The 25,734-nt window shown below is 42.1% G+C and overlaps 1 protein-coding gene across 4 annotated transcripts in view; it reads left to right on the top strand.

Moving 5' to 3' along the window:
* The window catches only part of CPFTSY (signal recognition particle receptor protein, chloroplast (FTSY)), a 230,767-nt gene extending 207,713 nt beyond the window's left edge, over window positions 1-23,054 (top strand). For 2 of the 4 annotated variants that reach the window (XM_089384408.1, XM_089384405.1), the window contains 2 exons: window positions 22,283-22,418; window positions 22,588-23,054. In XM_089384408.1, coding sequence (XP_089240534.1) covers window positions 22,283-22,396 — 114 coding nt within the window. In that variant the 3' untranslated portion in view covers window positions 22,397-22,418; window positions 22,588-23,054. Of the gene's footprint in view, window positions 1-22,282; window positions 22,419-22,561 lie in introns of all 4 variants that reach the window. The other 2 variants (XM_089384407.1, XM_089384406.1) reach the window with 2 other exon arrangements.
* The last annotated feature ends 2,680 nt before the right edge of the window (window positions 23,055-25,734 follow it).

Below are 25,734 nucleotides of genomic sequence, written 5' to 3'. Positions count from 1 at the left end.
ACACAGACCTAGCGGCGAGCCTACTCTTTCTGCTGAATCCCCCCATTAATTCATGCCCAAAAGTCTCCATGATAAGTAAACTACAATACTAAACTACCAAATGACAAGGCATACCTTTAGGTTTGGGAGGCCCACCTTCAAACATACGATCATGACAGATGGGTAAGGGATCAGATGGCTGGCTTAGGTGATAGAGAAGTGGCACAACGAGCTAGCTGGTGGTTGCAAGGAGCTGTTGGCTGTTGATTGAGAGCCATCTTGGAGAACATTTTTCTCCTAGGGATATCACCCACAAAATGGTGGGTAACAGTCATCATCATCAAGGAATTAAGGTGATCTCCCTCCATTTGAGTCAAGGATCACTTTTGAAGGAAGAAATCTTCATCAAGAAGACATTTGCTATCATCAACATCATCAAGAAAGGCATCAAGTTGAAGATATCATCATCAAAGAAGCATCTTCACTTGACAAGTAAGTATCTTTATATCTATGTCTGAATCTATCAAAATGACCTCATTTTGCAAGGAAAGCAAGAAATTGGCTGGGTCATCAAACTTTCTTGCATGGAAGAAGAGGACAGATTTGATCCTCATAAAAAATGAAGTCATTGGACATGTTAAGGGTTCAATCTCTAATCCTCCAAAGGAAGAAGCTCAAGCTCAAGCTAAATATATGAAAGGGGAAAGAAGGGCTCAAAGGATCCTTATAGATTCTATCTGTTGATTTTTAGTAGCATCGGATGTGCTCTAAGTCTCAAATTTTGTAGGGAGGCTTGGGCACATGTATTCCAAGGAACCCAGAAAGCGTTTTGGGAAATTCCACGCAGAAATGGTATTATTAAAATAATTAATTATTTTTAATGGGACCCTAAGTCAAAACTTAGGAAAATAAAATAATTAATGGGTATTAATCTAACTGTAGGTGTAACTTCTAGAAGAAAACGAGGATCAAGCAAAAATGATCTTAGCCATTGATTAGCTTCTAATGTGGGCCGTTGAATGTCAACGAGGAGATTATTCAAGGAGGCTTGAGGGTCACTTGGAAAGACACACACAGAGTGAGTTTAGAAGTTCGATTTTTCGAAGCAGAGCAGCTGCTGGGAGAACCGGGAGAATTTCGATAGTGAGCTTGTGCAGTGAGGGGTAGGGATAGTATCTGAAGGGAAAATCTTTCCCGGTCGGAGGATCATCAACAAAGAAGGCAGAGGGAGATCCAGCATTGGCAATGCTGAGCCAGAGGGTCTGACGTAGAGCCACGCAGAGGTAGCGCAGAAGCCAAGAGGGAGTCCGAAATTTGCAGAGGGAATTCGAGTTTCAAAAGACGGGAGTTGGTGTGTGAGACCGGAAGGCAGAAATCAAATCACCTGGGCAGCAAATCAACCAGCTAGAGGATTGATGTTGTTCCCAGAGAGCTTGACGCTAGGCTAACACAAATACAACGCAGAGGCAACCAGAAAAGCCGGGGGCAATCTTTCTAGGGGTTGGATCGGCCAAGATTCCCAATGACAGTGTGAGGTAATCTCATAAATCTCTCTGTCAAGATTATTCTCTGTAACTAGATTGTCGAGAAGGCTTCCAGAGATGTATTCAGATTTTACTACTGCATAATAATAAAACCTCAGATCTGCTGCACCAGTTTTCCCGCATTGGGTTTTTCCGGGGACATTTGTTCAAAAACAACTATGTCACTTGTGTGTATCTTTCTCTATTGTTCAGTTCTTGTTTGGACATATAATTTAATTTGTGTATGTTGTAGTGTATGTATTTCGATGTTTGCCATAGGAAACTACAAATAACTTGGTTATGTAAATCTAACAAGTAAGAGAAATATCATCAGTGCTGTAGTAGGAATCTTGGTTTTGAGGAATTTTCACATGGTATCAAAGCTAGTGTAGGTGAAGCAAGAAGAACAGTGCCATAGAACCCAGCGTTGAGCAGAAGAGGGAGATCGAAATAACTGCAGGAGGCAGCAGTTTGAAATCCCAGAGGGTTTGCGCAGTCCTAGCCGTAGTGGCTAAATTTCGAGGCAGTCTCTCTTTGAGTGGGTCGATAGAGAGAAGGGCTTCCAGATCGAATTAACGTCGTGGTAGAGGGAGTAGCGCTGAAGCCTGAACGTGAGGAAGAGTTGGTGGGACGTAGTTTTTTTGCAGGCTGTTTTGCTGGGCAGAGAGACGTCAGAGGAGAAGAGAAGCATCGTGAGGGAACCTTTCCTCAGAAGACTTCCCGCCAAGAAGTTTGTTTTCTTATTGGCTGAGCAACAACAATAAGAAGCAGAGAGGAGCAGTTCAACAGTTTTTGTGGCAAAAATGGCAACTAGTGGCTTGAGAGATTAGGATAGATTGGACGAAGCACCCAACTATGTCATCTGGAAGGCAAGGATGTTATTCCTTCAAGATGAGCATGCTCTTAAGACATATGTCGACAGTATGAAAATTTCTAACACGAAATTCTACTGTAGTAATTGATTTATTTCACCTACTTATCTCTCACAATAAGTTATTTGCGAAACCCTTCAGTATACATTAAAATAAATTCTACTGCAGTTATCACATAATTACAAAATAACAGTGATATACAAGCACAAGAATCAATCACATCAACACAGTTGTTTGGACAATTGTCCCCGGAAAACCCAAATGTGGGAAAATCGGTGCAGCAGATGAGGGTTTTATTAATCTTCAACAACAATCGCTTTACAAGGAACGATTCCACATAAAAACCGACACTACTGAGAGAAAACACCTGAGACAAAGTTCTTCCTCCTCCTGGAGAAGTTTTGACACCCTAGAGACCCTTCACCCAACTCTGCGTCACTTCTGCGTCACTCTGTGTCAGTCTGCGTCAACTTGCATGAGGACTGCGTCTCCAATGGTGTTGTCTCCCAGCTCTTCCCTGTGCGTTGTCTCTCGAATGCCCTGCGTCACCTCCTCCTCAGTCACTGACTGCTGCTGATAACCTCCTCTTCCTTCACCCTGCAACTTTCGCTCTGAAATCGAACTCCTTTTTCTTGAGAATCGATTTCCCTCGGGGTACTGAGTTCTTGCCTGGTGTGTCTCCAAAATGACTCTCAAGTCTTCTCTTATACTTTTCTTTTTGATGAACCAAAGGCCGAGATTAAGTCTCTAATCAACGGCTAAGATTAAAACAGACTTGATCCTCATCTCTTACAAGCTTTTCATCCATATCTTTATTAATACCCATTAATATTTTTATTTTTCTAAGTTTAGACTTAGGAACCCATTAAAAATATTAATTATTTTAATAACTCCTCATCCGAGTGGAATTTCTCCAAACGATTTCAGGGTCTTGGAGATCTCATGTGTCCTAGCCCCTCCACAACATTTCGGAGCTAGAGCACATCCGATGCTACCCAAAATCAACAGACAACGTGGTGGTTGTGCCTGTAGATGCAGATCCGCTGAAAAAGTACAAGGCAGAAATGGCGAAGGCAAAGCGAATGATCCTCGATGGAGTGAAGGATCATTTTGTCTGTCACATCGCTAGCAGAGGGTTGGCTAAGGAGATTATTGTGTTGTCTACGCTGTATTAGGGATCTTCCGAGCATCGGAAGATGTACCTTGAGCAGAAACTGAGATCTTCACAGATGCAAAAGGGGGAGCGCGTAGATCCATTCCTCATGAAGCTTTAGGAGACCCGAGATGAGTTATTAGCTGTGGGGTCTACACCCAAGATTTCGAGTTGGTTAGACTAGCCCTCAATTCTGCCTCAGATGAGTGGCAAGTCTTTGCCTAGAGTATTCTGGGCAGGGCGACCTTGCCAAATTGGGATGAGATGTGGGTAGCTCTTAAGCAAGAGGAGCCGAGGAGAGATCTAGTCAAGTGTAACCTTGATGGAAGTAACAGCAGTGGGTCGAAGCCCAAGGAGGAGGAGGAGAATGCAACCCTTGCATCGAAGGGGCAATAGGTGTAACAGAGACGTAAGAAGGACGTCTCGAACATAAAGTGCTTTAGGTGTGGTGAAATGGGTCACTGCACAACACATTGTCCTCTCAGGAAGAAGGACAAAGATGAGAAGCACGATCTGAAGGCTCACCCATGAAGATCGAGGAGGAGGAGTTCGCCATGACAGCCGAGATACCTCTAGGAGGGAGGTGGGCTGATTTGGAGCTGTAGTTTGAAAGAGCTACAGATGGGCAGGATCCTTGAGGAGGCCACCTCTTAGATCAATTCCTTGCTACGGGAGCCCAGATCAGAAGTAGTAGGATGGACTAGTGTCGGATGGTGCCAAGAAGTGTTGAAGAGATAGTTGCGGTGGCTAGGAGTGTTAGAGACTGAACAATGCGGAGAAGAGTTCGCAGCAGTGCAGATGGCACAGAGCTGAGGTTAGCAGCAACACAGAAGATTCAGAGGGTTAGCATAGAGACTAGCTGCAGTAAGGCTGCAACATTCACATGGTATCATACTGAACGTAGTTAGTTTAGTAATTTGGGATGTTTTTCCATTGTTGATGCAGTAGTAGCAATAGTTTGCAGTTGGCAGTGGCAGTGGCAGTGCTAACAGCAACACGGATGCAGAAATTCAAAGGGAGTTGCAGTACGGATGCAGTGTTGACAATGGTAGGGTCAGCAACAGTACAGATGCAACATTTGCATAGTGGTTGGTGGACAGCATGTCAAACATCAGCAACGCAGAGGGAGATGTTATAGAATATAGGGATGCTTCAACATGTTCCATTGATAGACCAAATTCCTCGCTAGGAGGGAGTGTTGATTTTTGGTAGCATCGGATGTGTTCTAAGTCTCAAATTTTGCAGGGAGGATTGAGCAAATGTATTCCAAAGAACCCAGAAAGAGTTTTGGGAAATTCCACCCAAAAACAATTTTATTAAAATAATTAATTATTTTTAATGGGACCCAAGTCTAAACTTAGAAAAATAAAATAATTAATGGGTATTAATCTAACTGTGGTTGTAACTTCTAGAAGAAGACGAGGATCAAGCAAAATGATCTTAGCCATTGCTTAGCTTCTAATCTGGGTCGTTGAATGTCAACGATGAGATTATTTAAGGAGGCTTGAGGGTCCCTTGAAAAGACACACACATACTGAGTTCAGAAGTTCGATTTTCTGAAGTAGAGTAGATGCTGGGAGAATTTCGATAGTGAGCTTGTGCAGTGAGGGGCAAGGATAGTATCTGAAGGGAAAATATTTCCCGGTCGGAGGATCATTAGCAAAGAAGGCAGAGGGAGAGCCAACAGTGGCAGCGCTGAGCCAGAGGGGTTGACGCAGAGTCACGTAGAGGCAACGCAAAAGCCAAGAGGGAGTCCAAAAATTGCAGAGGGAATTTGAGTTTCAGAAGCTGGGTGCTGGGGTGTGAGATCGGGAGGAAGAAATCGAATCAAATGGGCAGCAAATCGACCAGCTAGAGGATTGACACTGTCCCCAAAGAACTCGACACTGGGCTGACGTAGACACTGTGTAGAGGCAGCCAGAAAAGTTGGGGGCAATCTTTCTAGGGGCTGGATCAGCTAGGATTCATAGTGATAGTGTGAGGTAATCTCACAAGTCTCTTTGTCAGGATTATTCTCTGTAACTGGATTGCTGGGAAGGCTTCCAAAGATGTATTCAGATTTTACTACTGCATAATAATAGAACCCTCACATCTACTGCACCGATTTTCCCGCATTGGGTTTTTCTGGGGACATTTGTCCAAAAACAACTGTGTCACTTGTGTGTATCTTTCTCTATTGTTTTGTTTTTGTTTCAGCGTATAATTTAATTGGTGTAGGCTGCAGTGTATGTATTTCGATGTTTGCTTTAGGAAACTGCAAATTTGGTTATGTAAATCTAACAAGTAGGAGAAATCTCATCAAGGTTGCAGTCGGAATTCCTGTGTTTGAGGAATTTTCACATGGTATCAAAGCTAATGCAGGTGAAGCAAGAAGAACAACACCAGAAAACCCAACACTTAACAGAAGAGGGAGATCAAAAAAGCTGCAGGAGGTAGCAGTTCGAAATCCGAGAGGGTTTGCGCAGTCCTAGCTGGAGGGGCTGAAATTCGAGGCAGTCTCTCTTTGAGTGGGTCGACAAAGAGAAGGGCTTCCAAATCGAAATCTTGTCGTGGCAGAGGGAGCAACGCTGAAGCCTCAATGTGAGGAAGAGCTGGTGGGACGTAGTTTTACTGCAGGCCATTTTGATGGGAAAAAAGACGTCAGAGGAGAAGAGAAGCACCGTGAGGGGATCTTTCCTCAGAAGACTTCCTGCCAAGAAGTTTGTTTTCTTATTGGCTGAGTAGCAACAATAAGAAGCAGAGAGGAGCAGTTAGACAGTTTTCGTGGCAGAAATGGCAACCAGTGGCTTGAGAGACCAGGATAGATGGGACGGAGTATCCAATTATGTCATCTGGAAGGCAAGGATGTCATTCCTTCTAGATGAGCATGCTCTCAAGATATATGTCGACAACATGGTGGCTGTGCCGACAGATGCAGATCCGATGAAAAAGTACAAGGCAGAGATGGCGAAGGCAAAGAGAACGATCCTCGATGGAGTGAAGGATCATGTTGTTTGTCACATCGCTAGAAGAGGGGCGGCTAAGGATATGTGGGATGCGTTGTCTACTTTGTATCAACGATCTTCTGAGCAGCGGGAAATGTATCTTGAGAAAAAAATGAGGAGGAGAATGTAGCCCAAGGAGGAGGAGGAGAAGAATGTAGCCCAAGGAGGAGGAGGAGAATGTATCTTGAGAAAAAACTGAGGAGGAGAATGTAGCCCAAGGAGGAGGAGGAGGAGGATAATGTAGCCCTTACATCGAAGGGGCAGGAGGAATAGCGGAGACATAAGAAGGACGTCTCGAAGATAAAGTACTTTAGGTTTGTTGAAATGGGTCACTACGCAACATAGTGTCCTCTCAGGAAGAAGGACAAAGATGCGAAGCACGATCTGAAGGCTGCACTCGCGAAGATCGAGGAGGAGGAGTTCGCCATGATAGTCGTGATACCTCCAAGAGGGATGTGGGTTGATTTGGAGTTGTAGTTCGAAAGAACTACAGATGGGTAGGATCCTTGAGGAGCCCACCTCTTGGATCAATTCCTTTGCTACGGGAGCCCAGATTAGAAGTAGTAGGATGGACTAGTGTCGGATAGTGCCGAGGAGTGTCGTAGAAACAGTTGCAGTGGCTAGGAGCACTAGAGACTGAACAACGCAGCGCAGAGTTGGCAGCAGTGCAGATGGCATATAGTAGAGGTTAGTAGCAGCACAAAAGATTCAGAGGTTCAACGCAGGGACTAGGAGCAATTAGGCTCCAACATTCACATGGTATCATAATAAACATAGTTAGTTCAGTAATTTGGGATGTTTTTTTGTTGCTGATGTAGTAGCAGAACCAGTTTGCAGTTGGCAGTTGCAGTGCTTACAGCAACAAGGATGCAAAAATTCAGAGGGAGTTGCAATATGGGTGCAGTGTTTATAGTGGTAGGTTTAGCAACAGTACAAATGCAACATTTGCACAGTGGTTGGTGGATAGCATGTCAGACATCAACAACGCTGAGGGAGATGCCATAGAACAAAATGATGCTTCAGCAGGTTGCATTGATAGAGCACATTCCTCACTAAGAGCGAGTATTGATTTCTGGTAGCATCAGATGTGCTCTAAGTCTCAAATTTTGCAGGGAGGCTTGGGGACATGTATTCCAAAGAACCCAGAAAGCGTTTTGGGAAATTCCAGCCAAAAACAATTTTATTAAAATAATTAATAATTTTTAATGGGACCCTAAGTCTAAACTTAGGAAAATAAAATAATAAATGGGTATTAATCTATCTGTGGGTGTAACTTCTAGAAGAAGTCGAGGATCAAGCAGAAATGATCTTAGGCATTGATTAGCTTCTAATTTAGGTCGTTGAATGTCAACGAGGAGATCATTTATGGAGGCTTGAGGGTCACATGGAAAGACACACACAGAGTGAGTTCAAAAGTTCGATTTTTTGAAGCAGAGTAGTTGCCGGGAGAATTTCGATAGTGAGCTTGTGTAGTGAGGGACAGGGACAGTATCCGAAGGAAATATCTTTCCCGGTCGGAGGATTATTAGCAGAGAAGGCAGAGGGAGATCCAACAGTGGCAGTGTTGAGACAGAGGGACTGACGTAGAGCCACCTAGAGGCAACAAAGAAGCCAAGAGGGAGTTCGAAATTTGCAGAGAGAATTCGAGTTTCAGAAGTCGGGAGCTGGGGTGTGAGACCGGGAGGTAGAAATCGAATCGCCTGGGCAGCAAATCGACTAGCTAGAGGATCGACATTGTCCCTAGAGAGCTTGACGCTAGGTTGACGCAGACACAACGCAAAGGCAACCAGAAAAGCCGCGGGCAATCTTTCTAGGGGCTGGATTAGCCAGGATTCCCAATGATAGTGTGAGGTAATCTCACAAATCTCTCTGTCAGGATTATTCTCCGTAACTGGATTGGCGGGAAGGCTTACAGAGATGTATTCAGATTTTACTACTGCATAATAATAAAACCCTTAGATCTACTGCACCGGTTTTCCCGCATTGGGTTTTTCCGGGGACTTTTGTCCAAAAACAACTGTCACTTGTGTGTATATTTCTCTATTGTTCTGTTCTTGTTTCGGCATATAATTTAATTAGGGTAGGTTGCAGTGTATGTATTTCGATGTTTGCCGTAGGAAACTGCAAATAACTTGGTTATGTAAATCTAACAAGTAGGAGAAATATCATTAGTGCTGCAGTAGGAATTCCCGGTTTCGAGGAATTTTCACATGGTATCAAAGCTAGTGCAGGTGAAGCAAGAAGAACAGTGCCAGAGAACCCAGGACTGAGCAGAAGAGAGAGATCGAAATAGCTGCAGGAGGCAGCAGTTCGAAACCCCAGAGGGTTTGCACAGTCTTAGCTGGAGGGTTGAATTTCGAAGTAGTCTCTCTCTGAGTGGGTTGACAGAGAAAAGGGATTTCAGATCGAAATCTTGTCGTGGTAGAGGGAGTAGCGCTGAAGCCTCAACGTGAGGAAGAGATGGTGGGATGCAGTGTTTTTGCAGGGCATTTTGCTGGGCAAAATGACGTTAGAGGAGAAGAGAAGCACCGTGAGGGAACCTTTCCTCAGAAGACTTCCCGCCACGAAGTTTGTTTTCTTATTGGATGAGCAACAACAATAAGAATCAAAGAGGAGCAATTCGACAATTTTTGTGGTAGAAATCGCAATCAGTGGCTTGAGAGATCGGGATAGATTGGAAGAAGTATCCACTTATGTCATCTGGAAGGCAAGGATGTCAGTCCTTCTAGATGAGCATGCTCTCAAGACATATATGTCGACAGCGTGGTGGCTGTGCCTGCAGATGCAGAATTGTTGAAAAAGTACAAGGAAGAAATGGCGAAGGCAAGCGAATGATCCTCGATGGAGTGCAGGATCATGTTGTCTGTCACATCGCTAGTAGAGAGACCACTAAGGAAATGTGGGATGCATTGTCTACGCTGTATCAGGGATCTTCAGAGCAGCGAAAGATGTACCTTGATCAGAAACTGAGATTTGCACAGATGCAAAAGGGGGGGCGCGTAGATCCGTTCCTCACGAAGCTTTAGGGGACCCGAGATGAGTTATCAGTTGTGGGGTCTACACCTCAAGATTCTGAGTTGGTTAGACTGGCCCTCAAGTCTGTCTCAGATGAGTGGCAAGTCTTTGTCCAGAGTATACTGGGCAGGGCGATTTTGTTGAATTGGGATAAGATGTGGGTGGCTCTTAAGCAAGAGGAGTTGAGGAGAGATCTAGTCAAGTGTAAGCTTGATGGAAGCAACAACAGTGGGTTGAAGCCCAAGGAGGAGGAGGAGAATGCAGCCCTTGCATCGAAGGGAAAGTAGGCGCAACAGATATGTAAGAAGGATGTCTCGAAGATAAATTGCTTTAGGTGTGGTGAAATGGGTCAATACGCAACACAGTGTCCTCTCAGGAAAAAGGACAAAGATGAGAAGCATGATCCAAACGCTGCACCCGTGAAGATCGAGGAGGAGTAATTCGCCATGAAGATCGAGGAGGAGGAGTTCGCCATGACAATCGAGATACCTCCAGGAGGGAGGTGGGCTAATTTGGAGTTGTAGTTCGAAAGAGCTATAGATGGGCAGGATCTTTGAGGAGCCCACCTCGTGGTTCAATTCCATGCTACGACAGCCCATATCAGAAGTAGCAGGATGGACTAGTGTCTGATGGTGCTGAGGAGTGTCGGAGAGACAGTTGTAGTGGCTAGGAGCGCCAAAGACTGAACATCGCAGAGTAGAGTTGGCAACAGTGTAGATGGCACAAAGAAGAGGTTAGCCGCAACACAAAAGATTCAGAGGGTTAGCGCAGAGACTAGTAGTAGTTAGGCTCCAACATTCACATAGTATCATACTGAACATAGTTAGTTCAGTAATTTGGGATGTTTTTCCGTTGCTGATGCAGTAGCAACAACAATTTGTAGTTGGCAGTGGCAGTGCTAATAGCAGCACAGATGCAAAAATTTAGAGGGAGCTGCAGTACAGATGCTGTGTTGATAGTGGAAGGGTCAGCAGCTGTACAGATGCAACATTTGCGCAATGGTTGGTGGACAGCATGTCAGACATCAACAACGAAGAGGGACATGTTATAAAACAGAGTGATGCTTCAGCTGGTAGCATCAAATGTGCTCTGAATCTCAAATTTTGTAGTAAGGCTTGGGCACATGTATTCCAAAGAACCCAGAAAGCTTTTTGGGAAATTCCACCCAGAAACAGTTTTATTAACATAATTAATTATTTTTAATGGGACCCTAAGTCTAAAATTAGGAAAATAAAATAATTAATTGGTATTAATCTAACTGTGGGTGTAACTTCTAGAAGAAGACGAGGATCAAGCAAAAATGGTTTTAGCCATTGATTAGCTTCTAATCTGGGTCGTTGAATGTCAACGAGGAGATTATTTAAGGATGCTTGAGGGTCACTTGGAAAGACACACATAGAGTGAGTTCAAAAGTTCGATTTTTTGAAGCAGAGCAGTTGCTGGGAGAATTTCGATAGTGAGCTTGTGCAGTGAGGGGCAGGGATAGTATCCGAAGGGAAAATCTTTCCCAGTTGGAGGATCATTAGCAGAGGAGGCAGAGGGAGATACAACATTGGCAGCGCCTAGCCAGAGGGGCTGACACAGAGCCACGCAGAGGCAGCGCAGAAGGCAAGAGGGAGTCCGAAATTTGCAGAGTAAATTCGAGTTTTAGAAGCAGGGAGCTAGGGTGTGAGATTGGAAGGTAGAAATCAAATCACTTGGGCAACAAATCGACCAGCCCGAGGATTGACGCCGTCTCGAGAGAGCTCGAATTTGGGCTGACGCAGACACTGCATAGAGGCAGCCATAAAATCTGAGGACAATCTTTCTAGGGGCTGGATCAGCCAGAATCCCCAGTGATAGTGTGAGGTAATCTCACAAATCTCTCTGTTAGTATTATTCTCTGTAACTGGATTGCTGGGAAGGCTTCCAAAGATGTATTAAGAGTTTACTACTACATAATAATAAAACCCTCAGATCTGCTGCACCGGTTTTCCCGCATTGGGTTTTTTCGGGGACATTTGTCCAAAAACAACTATGTCACTTGTGTGTATCTTTCTCTATTGTTCTGTTCTTGTTTCGACATATAATTTAATTGTTGTAGGCTATAGTGTATGTATTTCGATGTTTGTCGTAGGAAACTGCAAATAACTTGGTTATGTAAATCTAACAAGTAGGAGAAATATCATCAGTGTTGCAGTGGGAATTCTCGGGTTTGAGGAATTTTCACATGTTATCAAAGCTAGTGGAGGTGAAGCAAGAAGAACAGTGCCATAGAACCCAACATTGAGTAGAAGAGGGAGATCGAAATCGCTGCAGGAGGCAGAAGTTAGAAAACCCAGAGGAAGTTTGCACAGTCCTAGCCGGAGTGTTGAATTTCGAGGCAGTCTCTCTTTGAGTGGGTTGACAGAGAGAAGGGCTTCTAGATCGAAATCTTGTCGTGGCAGAGGGAGCAACGCTGAAGCTTCAACATGAGGAAGAGCTGGTGGGACGTAGTTTTTCTGCAGGCTGTTTTGCTGGGCAAAAAGACATCAGAGGAGAAGATTAGCACCGTGAGGGAACCTTTCCTCAGAAGACTTCCTGCCAAGAAGTCCGTTTTCTTATTGGCTGAGCAACAACAATAAGAAGCATAGATGAGCAATTCGACAATTTTTGTGGCAGAAATGACAACCAGTGGCTTGAGAGATCATGATAGATTGGACGGAGCATCCAACTATGTCATATGGAAGGCAAGGATGTCATTTCTTCTAGATGAGCATGCTCTCAAGACATATGTCGACAGCGTGGTGGCTGTGCCTGTAGATGCAGATCTGCTGAAAAAGTACAAGGTAGACATGGCGAAGGCAAAACGAAAGATCCTCGATGGAGTGAAGGATCATGTTGTCTATAACATCGCTAGCAGAGGGACGGCTAAGGAGATGTGGGATGCGTTGTCTGCGCTGTATTAGGGATCTTCCGAGTAGCGGAAGATGTACCTTGAGCAGAAATTGAGATCTACATGGATGCAAAAGGGGGAGCGCATAGATCCGTTCCTCACGAAGCTTCAGGAGACTCGAGATGAGTTATCAACTGTGGGGTCTACACTTCAATATTTCGAGTTGGTTAGACTGACCCTGAATTCCGTCTTTAGATGTGTGGCAAGTCTTTGTCCAGAGTATCCTGGGCAAGGCGACTTTGTCGAATTGGGATGAGATGTGGGAAACCCTTAAGTAAGAGGAGGTTAGGAGAGATCTAGTCAAGTGTAAGCTTCACGGAAGCAACAATAGTGGGTCGAAGCCCAAGGAGGAGGAGGAGAATGCAACCCTTGCATCAAAGGGGTAGCAAGAGCAGCAGAGACGTAAGAAGGACGTCTCGAAGATAAAGTGCTTCAGGTGTGGTGAAATGGGTCACTACATAACACAATGTCCTCTCAGGAAGAAGGACAAAGATGAGAAGCACGATTTGAAGGCTGCATTCGCGAAGATTGAGGAGGAGGAGTTCGCCATGACAGCCGAGATACCTCCAGGAGGGAGGTGGGCTGATTTGGAGTTGTAGTTCGAAAGAGCTATAGATGGGCAGGATCCTTGAGGAGCCCACCTCTCGGATCAATTCCTTGCTACGGGAGCCCAGATCAGAATTAGCATGATGGACTAGTTTCAGATGGTGCCGAGGAGTGTCAGAGAGACAATTGCAGTGGCTAGGAGCGCCAAATACTGAACAACGCAGAGCGGAGCTGGAAGCAGTGCAGATGGCACAGAGCAGAGGTTAGTAACAATGCAGAAGATTCAGAGGGTCAGCACAGAGACTAACAGCGGTCAGGCTCTAGCAATTACATGGTATCATACTGAACATAGTTAGTTCAGTAATTGGGGATGTTTTTCCGTTGCTGATGCAATAGCAGTATCAATTTGCAGTGCAGGAGCAATTGGTAGTGGCAGTGCTAACAACAACATGAATGTAAAAATTTGGAGGGAGTTGCAGTATGGATGCAGTGTTGACAATGGCAGGGTCAACAACAGTACAGATGCAACATTTGCACAGTGGTTGGTGGACAACATGTCAGACATCAGTAGCGAAGAGGGAGATGTTATAGAACAGAGTGATGCTTCAGCAGGTTGCATTGCTAGAGCATATTCCTCGCTAAGAGGGAGTGTTGATTTCTGGCAGCATCGGATGTGCTCTAAGTCTCATATTTTGCATGGAGGCTTGGGCACATGTATTGCAAAGAACCTAGAAAGCGTTTTGGGAAATTCCACCCAGAAACAATTTTATTAAAATAATTAATAATTTTTAATGGGACCCTAAGTCTAAACTTAGGGAAATAAAATAACTAATGAGTATTAATCTAACTATGGGTGTAACTTCTAAAAGAAGATGAGGATCAAGCAAAAATGATCTTAGCCATTGATTAGCTTCTAATCTCGGCCGTTGAATGTCAACGAGGAGATTATTTAAGGAGGCTTGAGGGTCACTTGGAAAGACGCACACGGAGTGAGATCAAAAGTTTGATTTTCTGAAGCAGAGAAGCCGCCGAGAGAATTTCGATAGTGAGCTTGTGCAGTGAGGGGTAGGGATAGTATCCAAAGGGAAAATCTTTTCCGGTCAGAGCATCATCAGCAGAGAAGGCAGAGGGAGATCCAATAGTGGTAGCGTTGAGCCAGAGGGGCTGACGCAGAGCCACGCAGAGGCAGCGTAGAAGCCAAGAGGGAGTATGAAATTTGCAGAGGGAATTCGAGTTTTAGAAGCTGGGAGACGGGGTGTGAGATCGGGAGGAAAAAATTGAATCACCTGGGCAACAAATCGACCAACCCGAGGATTTACGTTGTCCCGAGAGAGCTCGACGTTGGGCTGACGCAGACATTGCGCAGAGGCAACCTGAAAAGTCGGGGACAATCTTTCTAGGGGTTGGATTAGCCAGGATTCCTAGTGATAGTGTGAGGTAAGCTCACAAATTCTCTGTCAGGATTATTCTCTGTAACTGGATTGTTGGAAAGGCTTTTAGAGATGTATTTAGATTTTACTACTGCATAATAATAAAACCCTCAGATCTGCTGCACCGGTTCTCCCGCATTGGGTTTTTCCGAGGAAATTTGTCCAAAAACAACTGTCACTTATGTGTATCTTTCTCTATTGTTCTATTCTTGTTTCGACATATAATTTAATTGGTGTAGGTTGCAGTGTATGTATTTCGATGTTTGTTGTAGGAAACTACAAATAACTTGGTTATGTAAATCTAACAAGTAAGAGAAGTATCATTAGTGCTGTAGTAGGAATTCCCGAGTTTGAGAAATTTTCACACTATCAAGGATTCCGTCATACCTTATGTATCAAAGTTGGAGACATGAAAAGAAATCTACAAGAAGTTAGTAGAATTGTTTTCCGTAAGCATCGCTGGAGAAGTCATATCTTTAAGAAGGAATAGCCTCATATCTTATGAGGGTGTCAGAAATCAGAGACCAACTGCAAGAGTTGGGGGAAATAATGTCCCGGATAAAGAAATGATCGCCATGGTGCTCAATGCACTACCTGATGAATGGGGCAACTTCGTATCAAGCATCTTTGGAAAGAAGGAAGCCACCCCATCCAGGGAACTCTGGTCATTGTGTAAGATTGAAGAAACCTGGTTGAAGGCAAAAAGTGATGTGGGATCAAATGAGCAAGTTCAAGCATTTGCTGCCATGGCTAAGAGAAAAGGAAAGTCTAGAAAGTTTGGTCCTCAGAAAAGGAAGAAGAAGGATATGTTGAAGATCCAATGCTATGGCTATTAGGAATATGGGCACTTCAAGGGAGATTGTCTGAAACTCAAGAAGGACAACAAGAAAAGGACAAAAGAAATTGAAGCCCATATCACCAAAGAAGTGGAAAATCCTGATGAGAAGAAATCCAAAGCGATAGATCTTCACTACTAGGGTTTCTTCAATGCATAACAAGGAGAAGTAGGAGGTGAAAAGGCAACTACCCTAATAGTCAAGATGAGAAGCTTTATGACTAGATGCATCTTAGTAGAAGATGGCATCATATTAGAACCATATGATTGAAGGAAGAGCTCATGACATCATTAGAGAAGCTTGAAATAATTGTTGATGTAGAAGTCTACATGGGTGTTGCAATCATCATATAAAGGAAGAAGCTCTTGGTAACCTCACTAAATGCATGAGTAGCACATATGGAGAAAGTCATCTAGCATGGTAAAGAGAATTCATTAGACATCACCATCATTAGAAAGGAGCATTTGCAGAATGAGGATCATTAAGATCCTTTGTTGGAATCTTCATTAGCAAGTTCACCTCTCTTGGAAGAAGCAAGTGTCTCGTTGATCATCTCACCTTGTGTGGAATCCATTATTTAGAAGGATGATGGTATGGTGACAAAGGAGTGCAGCATGTCAAGATGGTTGAAGTACTTTGAATCAAGAAAAGGAAGTTGCTGAAGGAAGTCTAGATGACCAAAAGGAGAAAAGAGGTATGTATATATTTGATAGATTAAGTCATGTCACCATATGGTTGTAGACAACATGGGTAAATGCTCTACCTCATGGGCATGATCAAAGAAATGGAATCTCTTCATTTAGATGCATGAAGGCATGGTTCACATATTGACAAGATGAAATCAACATAATATGTCCTCATGTGGAATATGAGGTAGTTGACAAAGATGAAGAAACCATGAATGAAAGAACCTGGGGAGCAATATGTGAATAAAGAAAGAAGAGATCATGAAAGATGCAACTATGGTCACGTAAGAAAAGGGAAATCAACATTCGATGACTAGAAGAACTAGCCATGGCATCTCCATAGAGAAGGTATGAAGACCCTTATAAGGTCTGTAAAGAAAGGGGACCCTTGACATATAAAGTCTTGGAGATGTGTTTGTGAATATGCAGGATGTTGATGTTGCAAGAAGCAGAGGTCATGATGAAAGACCATCACAAAAAGTAACTTTGATTTGATGTTCATTTTTTATTTTTGAACATCTAGATGGGTTGATAGAGGGCAACCGAAAGAGAGTTGTAGATGTCACCTACAACTTACACTCATGTGGTAGGATGGAAGATCCTGAAGAAAACATGACTTGGAAGAGGTACCTGTATAAAGAAAACCCAGATGTGGACTAGAAGATCACTTTTCGATGAAGAGAAGGATGACATGACTGATATGGTTCATGAAGGAAAGTGATGGATGATCGTTGCCCTATAAAGGATGAATGCTCCATAATGAAGAAGATGTAGTTCATGATCGTTGCCCTAAAGCAGCTGATAGTACCTTGATCTCCACCAAAGAGCTGAGAGCTGTTGTTGGTAACAAGTCCTTGGTTAAGAGGGAGCTTGGACAAGTCCCTGGATAAGAGGGAGCTTGGGTACATTACTTTTATAGGAATGAGTATATCTTCCCTAGTTGAGAGGGAGAGATAGACACATCATTCTTGTCTTCACTCCGTGAAAAGGGAATGGAGGATTGGGTAAGCATTTGGCATCCGATACTCTTTGGGGATAAGGTAGGGAATCCAAGATAAGAGTAGTCGTAGAGGAAATTCCTTGAGGACGTGGTATTATAGGAATTATCCTGTAAGGACATACCTTGTGAACACCCGGGTGGAGTATGTGCCTTGAGAGAGAATGATGATGGTGTCTATTAGTCAATGGTCTCGCCAGTGTTGTGGTCTGATCTTGAGGAGAGATAGAGTTGTTAGTCAAGGCCGTGCTATGTGACAATGTTGGTTGGAATGATGCAAATAAATGGCTTACCAATCCGACTCTTCTTATGAGAATTTTTCAATTTGAGAATGTCCAAGTACCTTGTATGAATTATGAATACCTCCCTAGTTAAGGAGTGTTGAAATATGTAACTAGGTTCGGTCTTCATAATGACATAGTCACATATATAATCATGATTTTATGTATTTGATGTAATGAGAATGTTTATTATTATTATTGTTATTCTTGAGGCATGGGTTTCATGCTCAGGAGAAATTTATTTTTAGGTCAAGCACCCATTGAGAGCTTCTAGGACTTGTCATTTTGTCCACAAGTCAAGAAAGTCATTGTCATGTATGTAAGACCCATTTGGGCATGTTACATATTGTAAGAGGAATTTATTTGAGTCAAAATAGATTCAAAAGAGCATGAAACCCAATGCCTCAAGCCGGTTTAGGACGGAATCGACCGGTTTGTGGTCAAAGGACAAAACCGACCGGTTGATTGCCAGGGAAAGTATAACCCTCACAAAATGCATTTTTTTGAGTTTTGAAGCTATTTTGAGGGAAATTTGGGGTTGTTTTCCTCCAAAAATAGTCCCTCCAAGAAAAACATGCCTACCTTCTCATTTTCTTGACACATTTCAACCCTAACAATGTTGGCAATTAATGGTAATGTTAAATTCTTAAAGTACTTAAATTTTTAACATTACCATGAAATGACTCAGGATGTTTGAGAGTGGTTTCGACCTCATTGGATTTCATATGGAGAAACTAGAATTTTAGATTTCACTCAAAATTCAGCAGACTTAATGGTTTTGAGGTTTTCATGGTTTGGGGGTAAACAATAAATGCAATCAGAGCTCCAAATGATGAACAAAACTCCTGATCTAGATCCCATTGTGTTGGACGATATTGATCCAACATCAGAATGGGTGGAGGAGAATGAAGAACCTGTGTTTGAGGCTGATTTTGATATCGACATGGCTTTAGCGGGGGATGAAGCAGATTATGTGGTGGCATCAGAACCAGGATCAATAGCGGCATCAAGGAAAGACAAAGAACCAATGGAAGGCACTAGTCATACAGGTCAACAAACTCGTGCTTCCATTAGGTCCACTTCTATTGTTATTGGTGGCATTGATACTGAGGTTGTAGATCAGGCTGAGGCATCCTCAGACTCTGAACCAGATGATGTCTATGTAGCTCCTGATGATGATCTTGTGGCTAGTAGTGGTGATGAACTTGATGATTGATCATGTGTACACTGTAGACTTGTAGTAGGCCAATGGCCTCATAGCTTGCAACATTGTTTTTGGACTTTATAGGCCATTTAGAGCCTCATTGCTTATGTATTTTGCTATTTTGTCAATGATATGTATTGCACTCGGTGCCATTTTGATATATTCACCTTTACATGGTATATAAATGAGCAAACTTTGCATATTTTGTCTCTATTGACTTGGAATCATGGTTTTAAATCTTAAAAATAGTTTTGTTTCATTAAAAATTAATTATTTAATGTATTTTTCTAAAACCGGTTCATTTAGAACAAACCAGTCCTGGTTAAACCGGTTCCGGTCGGTAAACTAGTTCATTAGATGGACCGGTCTGGTCACCGGTTCTGGTTTTAAAAACTATGGCTTGGAGCTATTGATTCCACTTTATGTGGAGCCTTTTTTCTTTCAATCCTGATTAAGAGGGAGCTTGGATTAGATCGCCCCTGATTAAAAAAAATTGACAATTGTGTTTTTCTATTTCATGTGTCATGCACTAGACCAGGACTAACAACCGTAAGCGTAGGTGAAAGCCATGAATGGAAATGTAGACACATGATAGACAAAACATTCTTGTCTTCATCTAGGAAGAAAGAATGGAGGATTGGGTAATAATCTAGCATTTGATGCTCTTTGAGGATGTGTAGGGCATCCAAGGTAAAAGTAGGCAAGAGGACCGATATTCTTTGAGGGCTGGGAACCCAAGATAAGAATAGTCCTAGAAGGTCATACTCAGTGAACACCCAGGTGGGTATGTACTATGTACCTTGAGAGACAATGATAAAGGTGTCTATAAATCATTGGTCTCGCCAACATTGTGCTCTAATCTTATGAGTGATAGAGCTGTTAGTCAAGGCCTTGCTATAAACAATGTTGGTTACTATGATGCTATAACAGATGGGTTACCAATCTGATTCTTCTTATGAGAAATTCTTCAGGTTGAGAATGACCAAGTACCATTATAAATACCTCCCTAGTTAAGAGGGAGTGTTAAAGAAAGTGTAACTAGGTTTGGTATTTACAAATGTAATTTTGATCTTTGTACTTTTCAAGAAAAAGAAATATTATTTTTGTAAATTATAAGAATGAGTTTCTTGCTTATTCCATAGGTCTAGGAAAGTCAAAGAGTCAAAAACATGTGTAAAGAGCTCTTCTTGAGCATATATGTAATGAATATAAGTCTACCTAGTGACTAGATTAGCCCTCCAAGACAAGCACAATCCTCTTGAAAAGAGCAGCAAACAAAACGATGTCAAATACAGTCAAGTCGGCCAGCAAAACAACATAAAGATCAGTCATGTCGGCTCAAATGAAGTGACACAACACTTCACTGTCATGTCGGCTTATTTATAGAGACGTGACAACTATAAATAGCCCGCTGAGGTCACCACAGAAGCTCATATTTTCAGACAAGTCTCTGCAACTGCGGATGGGTACAGGAGGTGCAGGAAGACAGTTTCAGATAACATTTTTCGGAGGTCTGTTCACAAGTCTGCAACTTTGGATGAGGACAGAATCTCGGTCTAGTTACAGGGTCACAGTGATACAGTCTTGGCATAGCTGTAGCAGACCTCGGTGCAAGGAGAATTTGATTACAGTCTCGGTGAAAGTGCAGGAGAAGACACAGTCATAGTCTCATGTTAGAAGAAGGATCTCAGGGATACTTTGTCTCGGCATAAACACAGTCACAGAGATCACTGTCTCACAGTCTTGATGTGTTCATGATGAAGAGGATCTCTGTGATCATCCAGTCTCGGCATACCTACTAAACACAGTCATGATCCCAATTGTAATCATGGTCTCAGTGGTGGTCTAAAGAAGATCTCGGTGGTAATGCAGCAAGGGTGCAATAATGATGCAACAGTAATGATGGTGCAGTAGAGATGATCTTAGTAAGAATGCAGTGAAGATGGAACAATGATGAAGCAGCAGCAATGAACTAAGTACAGATGGAGATATGGTGCAGCAGTCATACTCCCATGAATATCTCAATGAAGGAAGCATGAATGATGATCTCTGTGAAGCAGTAATGATGATGATGATCTCAGCAGCAAGAAGAGGATTGGTGTCTTGGTCTTGGAGTGGCCTAGTAGGTCAAGGGTCATGGTCTTGGTATTCGTCAATTGGAATCTCTATAAGAAGAATTTTGTGCAGGTTTTCCTCTCCAAGAGGGAGAGGTTTTGGCCCTGGCAGAAAGCCAAACATCTTGTGTTCTTGTCTCTTTGTTTTGGTAGCTATTTGATGAACTAACGAAGACACACTCTAATAATAACTAATGAAGACTATGTTAAGAAGAAAAGTTAAAACACCTCACAAATAGTTATCAAGTCAAGAAGAATCACATTAATACTACATTGGCCCCATATTCTTCAACATCATTTGGATAGTGTAATGTGAAGATTTAATCCCTATTATATTTGTTGTTCTTGTGTTAAGATTGCATCTAATAAACCCAGTTGTTGCTAGAGCAACATGACCTCACCTTCATAACAAATGCTTAAGAATGACACCCCTAACCTTCCAAGGTTAATTTTTTGCAATAGCTTTCAGCAAGCTAAGGCTGTTTTGTGGCATGTATAGCAGCCCTTGTTGCCTGCACATTCATGCATTCACCCTCTTATGTCCATGCCTTTTTGACTCCATTTTGCTCAAGATTTGATTGGCATTGGTCTTGGGGTTTCACATGAATCATGATCTTTTGGTTTTCACACATTTTGTTAGGATTTACTCTTCCTATATCATCTATGATCCCCACTCTATAGCATTAGAAGTCTTATTTAGGGATAACCCCCTTGAGTTGTAGGGGAGCCAACCTAAAGAGAACAGAAGAGCTACTGAGGTGACAACGGATAGCCTTGCTTAGTTGCACAAGACTAGCTCCTTGATGTTTGGGACTTTACATCATATAGGGTGTTAGATTTTGTTGTAACAATATGAGTTTTGGAAAGTAGAGAAATCGTGTGTAAACTTGCACACACACATGCACAGCCCCCCCTGACACATGGAGAGAGAGAGAGGTTCAAGGGACATCCCTGCTGGCTCTATCCTTTTTGCTCAGGTGTAATGTTCAAGGATGTTGCAGGATCCATTCTCATTGAGTCTTTAGGGGTTACCAGCTTCTATTGCGGCTGGTGGTAATATCACTCTCTATCTGGAAACACAGAAGAGGGAGAAATCTGCAGAATGTGACACTGACAAGGTACCGTCTTCCTCGTTCTTCACTTAAGTGCAAAAGGGTAGGGGAATCATTCTATGGAAACACACACACACGGTAATATATAACATTTGTAAATACGAAGGAAAAAGAAAGAAATTTAGAAGTTGTTAAAAGCAATTCAGATCTCAGACATTTAAATTTTTTATAGCCAGTGAAGAAGAGGAATCTGCTAGGAAAGAGAGGAAATGCCCATAAATCTGCCATCAACCTGAAAAAACACATCTCCATACTTGTAATACCCTAAAAAATGGCAAGTATCATGAAAACATTGAAGAATGGAGGCACAACAAGTTTCTTTCTAGCAAAAAGAGGGAAATTTTGGAGATCTCAATAGGTAACAATTTTCATTTTTTAATCAGTGTTGTTATAACTTGCTGTATTCTTTAGTATTTCTTTTTTTTCCTCCTATTTCTACATTTGGCATCCACCCATGCTTCATTAGAGGAGCAGAACTGTTTTAAAGTGTGTAATCTTGTTTCCATGGAGAATATACCAGGAAATATTTCCCAGACATTTCCACGGAATTCATTTTGGGGGCTGTGAATAAGCTCCAGTTACATAGGTACAACATATACGTATTAAGATTTCTCTGTAATCTTTTGATGTGGACAGGTAAGTGTAGTGGATGAGCTAGCTATACCTGTCAAGTTCGTTGGCATTGGAGAACAGCTGGATGACCTTCAGCCTTTTGATGCAGAGGCATTTGTCAATGCCATCTTCCCCTAGTTTTCGCCCTAGCATAAATGAGGTATGCATTTTCAGGAGATTTTGTTGGTTCCCAGTTTACTTCTTTTATGATTAGGGCAGTTTTGTAACTTGTTCATTTCTGGTATGGTTTTGAGCATCAATTGGAATGTAGTGCACTTATATAATTTCAATTTAAATATTCAGTTCTTCAAATTTTCATCTTTTATCAGATATATGAGAAAGTTGGCTAGTTTTTGTTGGCCTCTTGGAATTTTCCCACTGAAGCGAAAAGAGAATGGTGATTTAAATTGTAGATGCGTGCTATGGTTAGTGTGTTAAAATTGAACTTGATGATCAAGAGACATTGAGGATGAAGCAAGCTATTAAGTATGGAGAGAAACAAGTGTGCCTTTCATTCTATAGTGTGCAGAGAAGGGTGTTTGTTTGTAGGGCAAGCTCTTTGTAGCCTGGTTGTGGATGACAATTTCTTACAATTATGGTCTCTTATTCAGTATTCTATGTCAAAAATCTTATTTTGACAGTAAAGAAATATATGATATGAAAATATAAATTTGTGAACTCAAATAATCAACTTTTTGGGTCAGGTGAGGTCTCTAATAAACTCTGGTTATGTAAAGGGCCCACCAATTTTTGTATGCAACGAGGTTTTGATAAATACCACATGCAATATATGTCATGAAGATGTCTTTGGCTAGTTTTTCAAATGTAGTTTTTCTTTTAGAGAGCACATGCATGGACTCATTTTGTTCTGAACCAAACCTTCTCAAGAAGATTTGAAATATTGATGAATTCTTGAATTTCACGAAGCAAAGAAACGAAGGTTAGACAAAAGGGTAGGGGTTGAAAGGGATAAAAGCAAGGGAGAAAAGTTGGCAATCTGATAACTTGATACTCCAATCAACCTCCCAAACAAGCACATGCAGAAAAATCCATGCACACAAGTGACAAAACCATCATAAACCAGGTCAATAAGGCATAGAAATATGATATTGAACTCATAACTGTTCTATATCATGATTATAGTTGTTTACAATGAACTTTAATATGCAGTTCTGATTGCTTAAAAACTTTCATTGTTTCTGGGGTGACAAGTCACACAACATCAATAGGGAACCAATAAGAACAATACCTCGTGTGCTAGTGGCAATGATTGCTGAGAAATCTAAGGGCAGCAAATTAGGTGGTTTCTCTTCTTTGATAACTGCTTGTGATGAATTATTACTTAACTTGATTAGTTTCTTCTTTCACTTGATTATATTTAGTGTTCTTATCCTCAAACAGCTACCGAACAATAAAGAACAATCAGACAAGAGGACACAAAATATAGGCGATCAGTTAGGGCCAAAACCTCCCCACTTGAGAGGAAAACGCACAAGTCTTCTCTTCTTAGAGAACTTCAAATGACAAATTCCAAGACCTATGACCTTTGACCAAGACTCATTCAAGACCAAGTCAAACCTTCCTTTGATGAAATTCTCTTTCACCAAGTCAACGTCAGTCAAACTTGCTTATAAACTTCAGTTTTTCGGCCCTAAGTTCAGAGATTCGGCTGCCACCTCAGGACTGTAATTTCGGCCTATCTATAGCTCTCACAGATTCATACATGTGGGTGGACTTAGTGCTGAAATGATTCTCTTCTTTCTTTGATTGATGTGCCTCCTCTTTCTAGTCAACTCAGCTTGTATTAAAAGGCTTCTTGACACCAAATAATGACTTCTATACTGTTGGAAAATCAAAGATATTATATTAGGGTTTGATTCTCCTTTCTTGATAATTACTTGTGAGTGTGTTGGCTTCTTTTACTTCTTTATTATCTTATCTTTCATCAAGCAATTACACATACATGAAGATCACAAAACAAGAGACACAAGATGTAGGCACATGCCAGGGCAAAACCCCACTCGAGGGGAAAACCCAATCAGAGTAATTCTTCCTTCAATAGTATTCTTTGAGACTCTTCACCCTAAACCAAGACCAGACTTTCCCTCTACACCATGTTAGCCTCCAAGATCTTCGACCCCTTCCAGCGACTTCGACTATGCAACAGTTCCTAGCAACATGCAGCTTCAGGCAACAACAAAACCCTAGGAGACTTCGACATCATTTTCAGGCTAGACATCTTTTTTCCAACAAAGTGCTAAAAGTATGGTAACGTAGGTTTAGTAGCACCTTCAAATCTCGCGATCCAGCGTTAGATGACGATTTTACTTCTTGACTATCGATCTTGGACGAAGAGATTGCGCAAATGGTGAATGATTGCGTCTTTCGACAAAAATTTTGAGTGTCATTGCTTTGGCTTGCCCTATATTGGTTTGAACCATTTGCTTGGCGACATAGCACAAGCACATAGATTAAGTTGAACCTCTTGATGGGATTTTATTCATTTTCCACCAGCATTCAACAAAAAGTGTGTAAGCGACGCCCCATACTAGCGATACGCCTGTGTACATAATTGAAGCTACTCGACATAATTATTCCAACTCTGCAACTATACAACTGCAACTGCAACTGCATTTGGAAAACCTAGTTTGCTTGAAAACACTTAGCGATCCTACTGGGAGAAGATTCGTTTACGATGGAGCTTTCTGGGTTGAAAAATCGCGAGCACTGCTTCCATCGCTGATAATTTTGACAACTCTGACCTTCCTCGCCCATGCTAACTGTGAATCTGGACGCTGAAATAGTTGTGCTCCTCTCGCCTGTGGCAACACAAACTTGTGGTAAATAGGAAATGTTGAAGGTTCATTGCACATAGATAATCGTCGGTGGTAGTTCGTTTATCAGATAACCTCAGAGCTCTACATTGCAAGCTCCTTATTATTACTGAAACAGAACTGGCAAGTCATGCATGTCAAGTGTTTGACGGAATCTGCCCACCAAATTTGACAGTGACTTTGATACCAAGATGGCGGTAGACGAGTTTTCTCTACTTTGATGAATTGTAATACTGAGGAATAGACAAAGACAAAATAATGGGTCTCAAATCTAGGGATTGGATCCGTGCAACAAGACGAGTTGTGCCAAGATGACATGTTTAGCCTTGCTGAATTATCAGTTGTTGAAAACCAGCGAGAGCAAGTGGTAGTCAACTCGATTGATATAGCCATGGAGTCTGATTTCTCATTCTGGACAACCCAGGTAAAACAAATGCTGCAGAAAATGGAATTTCTTGAAACTGAAAACAAGCAGCTCCATTTAGAAATACACACCCTCTCTGCCAGAGTTTCAAAGGTGGAGGGGGATAATTTATCCCTTAAGAAGATGTTACATGAAACTAAAGAGCAGGAAATTCTCCATCCTCCAAATGGTGCACTGCATGCAGAAATTCTTGACCTTAAAAGCAAGAAAGAAGAAAT

This window comes from Pinus tabuliformis, chromosome Q (genome assembly GCF_031772625.1).
Source record: "Pinus tabuliformis cultivar Carrire ecotype Pingquan chromosome Q, CPIR1, whole genome shotgun sequence".
NCBI classification, from domain to species: Eukaryota; Viridiplantae; Streptophyta; class Pinopsida; order Pinales; family Pinaceae; genus Pinus; species Pinus tabuliformis.
Note: the sequence above shows the minus strand (reverse complement) of the source record. Positions and strands in the feature narration are given on the sequence as shown.